We start from the raw sequence: 5611 nt of genomic DNA on the forward strand, positions 1-5611 counted from the left end.
CCAGAGGCCTCCGGCTTCTTCAGCCCTGGGTGTAAACAGGGAAGCGGTGCTGGAGCAGGGAGCTCCCAAGGCCGCGATGTGGCGGCCCTCGGCCCAGAGACGGTCCCGGGCAGCAGCGCGTGGCGGCCTGGAGAGCGATGCGAGGCAGGGACACGGGGGGCACCGGGCCTCCTCCGCAAGATGCTCGCTGCGCGGCCTGCAGCCGCCGCCGCGCTAAGGGGTCCGAGCCCCGCGCTCCAGTCCCGCCCCGCTGCCCCTCCGGGCCGCCCCAGCAGGTGGCGCTGCTGCCCCAGGCCGCGGCCCAACGGCCCGGAAGGGGCTGGCGGCTGCCTCGGCGAGATGGCGGCGCCCAGGCGGTGCGGAGCGTGACTGTGGGCCCGGCCGCGGGGAGCATGACGCGGGCGGCAGGGGCCCGTGGTGGCCGCGGCGGGAGCCGGCAGTCGGGCAGGCTGCAGAAGCTGCGGCTGGCGGTGCAGGAGTTCGTGCAGGCGGCCGGGGACCTCTCCCCTCCGCAGCCCGGGCTGCAGCCCGCGGGGCGCCGGGGCAGGAGGAACCGCCGCCAGCTGAGGAAGGAGAAGCGCAGACTCAAGCGGAGCCGCCGCCGCCGCCTGCACCACCAGGAGCCGGACGCCGGCGAGGAGCCGGGCGCGCCAGGGGCTGGCCGGGGCGAGCAGACGCAGGGCGTGGGGCGATGCCCCCTCCCCGCCGCGGTCCCGGCCTCGCCGCCCCCGGGACACCAGCGCCCCCGCGAGGAAGCGAAGCGGCTCCCACAGAAGGGCCCCAGCGCCGCTGCTGCGGCCTCTGCGCGGAAACGGGCCTTGCTGGCGGCCAACGAGGAGGAGGAGAAGGAGATCCGGCGGCTGGAGCGGCGGCTGGGGCTCAGCAAGCGCAGGAAGCGGGGAGCCTCCTCCGTGCCGCAGAGCTTCGCCCGGGATGGGCTGGGCTACGTGCTGGGGGCCCTGGAGCCCGAGGCCACCCTCTCCGGCCTGTACGAGGAGAGCAGCGAGGAGGAGGCGGCTGATGAGGGGCGCCTAGATCAGGATGAGGGGAAGGATGAAGTTGATAAGGAGGATCTAGATCTGGAGTCCCTAGATGATGATCAGGAGGGGGAGCTAGATGGGCAGGAGGGGAGGATGGAGGACACTTCAGAAATTTCAGAGGAGGCAGAAATGGAAGGAAACTGGGAGAATGAGCGGAAAGTAAGCGGAAAGTTGCCCATGTCCCCAGAGGATGGTGGCGACTATAAACCCTGTAAAGCCAAGAGCTCCAGAGAAGAGAAGGTATGTTGGGGGCAGGTTTTGCATCAAATAGTTTCATGCTTTTCAAATACAATTTTGCACCCTTCACATGAAGTTTCACTTCAAATCTGAGTTTTGTAAGGGATTGGAATTGCCCTGGCCAAGACATGCTATCTTCAGTCTTGTCACAGAGCCAAAAAGCCAAGTTAGACTGGTGAATTGGGGACAATTTTATGCAATGTATTACAGGGTGAAATTTCCTGACGCTATGGGGATAGGGCAATGCCCTGAAGCATGAGCATTGGTAAATCTTGAAATGTACATGGAGGTTCTTGTTCTGATTTTGCTGTCATTGTTTCAGCATGCCAGTAAGACTACAGTAGGTAGTGATGGAAAAGACCTATCAGACCATTTATCCCATCCCTGATAGAGGATGTATCAGATACAGATGCACAATTGAATACTGTGAACACAGATGGTATATTTGGGGCCCAAGCACACTTTTTGGAAGGCTTGCATAATTCCTGTTGAGTTCTATGGGAGTTGTGCACTTGAATAACTTGGAGAATTGGGACCTTGATTTGAGTTGATCCTAAGTGATAAGCTGTTGCATGTTTCTTTTTTGGATGCTGTTCAAGTTAGCTCCTTTAGCATAATTTTGTACTATTGGTGTTGCATTACAATAAAAAAAGCTTCATAGTGATTAGAAATAAACCTATGGTATACTTAATAAGCCCATTTCTTATACTTAATAAAAAGATACTTTCAAATGAATATGAATTTATTTTTAAGTAAGATTTTTTTTTTATAACGTACTGCCCTATTTTCTTGTTTTTCTCTTTTGATAAGAGTCTTTGCAATAGAGCTACAAAGTATGTTCCCCCTCCAGTGAGAAGAGTTGACGATACAATGGATGACAAAAAGAGGGAAGAACTTGGAAGACTGAAGAAAACAGTGAAAGGACTAATTAACAGGTAATATAACATGTTTGATGTTGTTTATTAGGCTATGTTTACAGCAGCCACTGTTCAAGCCAGAGAGGGGAGTGAGTATGACTTCTTTCTTGCAAACTGATTTTTTAAAATAAAAGTCAAATTTTGTGTATGCCATCTTTGACAGTATATTTTTTATTCTCAATTATTTTGGAGAAAGTACATTTATAGAAGTTGAAAAATCTATTAAAGAAGATATGTTTTAATTGATAAGTAAATTTAAAACTTTGAGTTGAATTCCACAAACACTATTAGGTGTTGTCGGCCAAACATAATTCCATGGGCATCAGCGGGACTATGCGTGATTTAAAAAAAAAATTGTAGAATCAGGCCCTTAATTTGTACAATCTGCACATGAAAGAAGAGCATTAAAAAAAACCTATTAAAATTGCTGAGCCCTGAATCTCAGGAGAAGTGTGTATCTTATACTACTTCAGAATAGGTTTACAGTAATAATTGCCCATTACAATATGTTTTATTTGTGGCTTTTATGTAAAAACATTCAGTTGACATTAATTTTAGTCTGTGCCAGTGGGTCTCAGACTGGTCTGCATACCAATGGACCATAGCCTGCGTAATAAGGATTCATTATAACTACACTGAATAAATTACAAACACGAGGCTGAGTGCTCTTGGATTTTAGATACGGTATGTTACAGTCTGTTGCACATCACTGCTCAGCAGGCACTGAGTACATGATCAACTCTTTGCGAATACTACTACTTCATTTTTATTGACAATATCTCCTAAGCTGTGAACTAAATATTTGTGTATCTGAATTATTTTGATGAACAGGAAAGATCCAAAATCTGTTTCAAATATTTGTCCCTTTTTCTTTTTGAGCTACTAGTTGACTAAAAGATTAAAAATAGAACATTTGTTGTTTTGGATTAAAAGCAATATTACATAGAAAAAAAAGTGAGGATATGTACTGAGTAAGAAGAAATGGAAAGCTAAAGCAAACACTGAATTTTATTTCCTGATAGGTTGAGTGAACCAAATTTGGCCTCCATAAGTGGACAGTTGGAAGAGCTATACATGACTAACAGTAGAAAGGACATGAATGAAACTCTAACAGATGTTCTTATGAATGCTTGTGTTACTGCAGCTGTGATGCCAGTTAGATTGATGATGGAGCATGTCCTTTTGGTCAGCATTCTTCATCATACAGTGGGAATTGAGGTAACTTTTTGCCTGGGCTTGTTTTATTTTCTAATCATGTTGCACAACACTTTCTATGGTGCTTTATTCAGGTTCTTTTTTGAATGTGTGGTTTCTGAAATTGTTAGAAAGTAAGAATATGGTATCCCTGAAATTACACCTCACTATATGGCAATCTGGGCTGACTTGTGGTTGCAGTTATGGTTTAGTAGGCAGGCTCTAAGAAGTGACAAGCACTTACACTTGTTACTGCATCTGAATCAGTATTTTCTTCTATAAATTGTTGGTCACCTTTATAAAGTGTAACTTATCTCATTGAGACCATTAGTGCCTTATATTCCTTCCTACATCTATCTGTGGTGTTGAAAAATTTCTTAGAGCTACTATTTTTTCCATCTTTAATTACAATTATCCAGTCCTGTTCTATGACTTCTTTAGAACATCATTCTTGAGTCCTGTATATCCAACTACAGAATTCATTAAAACCATTATAGAGTAAAAAATCCACCTGCATCTGAGGAGCCCCACTAAAGCCCGATCCTACATACACTAACACATGCATGTGAGTAGTCCCATTGAAGTCAGTGGGTTGGCTTGCAGCTATAAGTGTTTGCAGGATCAGGGCATTTGACACACATCAAGCAACTTTTTGAGGGTTGGTTGTATTTTCAGGCTTGACCATATCAGGTCAAAATAAACGTAAGCTTTGTCTACTAATACGAAGGACATGTTGGAACAGGTAATGTCAAAGGGAAGTTATTACAGGAGTTTAGATAATTTCACTGAAACTTCTGCCAAGAGACAATGAGCTGTTTCAGGATGCTGTTCCCATAAAGCTTTATTCTGATTCTGTAATGCAGAAATATAATTGAAAGAACCCATATAAAAGATATATTCAAGTAGTTCTTGCATCTGTAATGTGTTGACCTCGATGAGGTGGAAATATTTCTGTATTAACTGTTTTTAAACCAAACTAAATATCAGAGGGGCACAACCATGTTAACTTTTCTATATGCAACCTTTGCATTATAGTAAATTTATTTTTACTCCTTTTGTTGCTTTAAAGAGTGGTTCTTACTCCACATTTGACTTGAAAATTTTGGCGCTGTTTTAATAGTAACCCTCATCTTTTTATAAGTTTAAAACTATTAAATGTAGTCAACCAGTTTCTAGACTCTCGCATATACCATTGATTTAGTTGTGATGTAGACTTCAGAATCTAATTGGGACTACTTAAATGCATTATTAAGCACTTAAGTTTGTTTTTGAAAAAGATACAGGATATTAAATGCACAAAACTGTGATAAGGAAACATTAAGGTTGCATGTAAAATTGATTCAGAAAATGCAAAAGTTAAGGTCCTGTAGCAATGTTATATGGCTATGTAGCAAATACATAATACTCCTGTTCGTTCTTGTTGAACATGCAGCTTGACATATTAGTGTGCCATAAAATGTACGCCTTAAACAATTCTGGAAGTGTAATGCAACCAAGTCAGCATTGCTGTTGGAACCTTAACTTATACACATTTCCTGACTGATTTTAACTGCAACATTAACATTATAATAACACAGTTTTTTAAATTGCGTAACTCATTTTTTAAAAAATTAATATTTGACAGGTGATCAGTCCACAATTTAAATGTATATATTTTGGCACACCTTTTTGTAGGCTCAGTTTTCTGTAAATAAATATAAAGAAGTCTGTCATTTTCTGGGTAGTTTTTCCCATATTGTATCTATTTAGCAAGTCGGCTCTGAGTCTTATCTCCAGTAGGAAGTCGACAAGCAATAGTGCTAAGTGCACAACCAGGAGCTGGAGAAAAGTGCTTTTCTTTTTATCAGGCTTTTCCTGGCCAATAATGTTTTTAATCTAAAATGTCAAGTTTTACCCATATATGGTTTATTTTTGTATGGCACATAAGTTGTTTCCTAGTATGAAAATGACTGAGTAAGGCTGCAAGTTTGTCACGGAAGTCACAGATTCCATGACCTCCGTGACTTCTGCAGCGGCCCGTGCGCCTGGCTCAGGAGCAGCTCAGGCAGCCCCTACGCCAGTCGCACGGGCCATTGCTGTGGCAGTCTTCGGCCACCACACCTCCCTTACCCCCATGCAGCAGCAGAGTTTGGGGTTGGGGGACTGGGTGAGGCTGGCTCTGGGCGGTGCTTACTTGGGGGGGCTCCCCAGAAAGAGGCGACATCCCCCTCGCCCGGCTGCTAG

General features: G+C 44.6%; 1 protein-coding gene across 1 annotated transcript in view; it reads left to right on the plus strand.

Annotated features, from left to right (window-relative positions):
- The first annotated feature begins 329 nt into the window (after positions 1 to 329).
- The window catches only part of NOM1 (nucleolar protein with MIF4G domain 1), a 31527-nt gene continuing 26245 nt past the window's right edge, over positions 330 to 5611 (plus strand). The window contains exons 1-3 of the mRNA XM_024209766.3: positions 330 to 1280; positions 2088 to 2212; positions 3217 to 3412. Coding sequence (XP_024065534.2) covers positions 393 to 1280; positions 2088 to 2212; positions 3217 to 3412 — 1209 coding nt within the window. The 5' untranslated portion in view covers positions 330 to 392. The remainder of the gene's footprint in view (positions 1281 to 2087; positions 2213 to 3216; positions 3413 to 5611) is intronic.

This window comes from Terrapene carolina, unplaced genomic scaffold (genome assembly GCF_002925995.2).
Source record: "Terrapene carolina triunguis isolate 2854851 unplaced genomic scaffold, T_m_triunguis-2.0 Scaffold111, whole genome shotgun sequence".
Classification (NCBI taxonomy): Eukaryota; Metazoa; Chordata; order Testudines; family Emydidae; genus Terrapene; species Terrapene triunguis.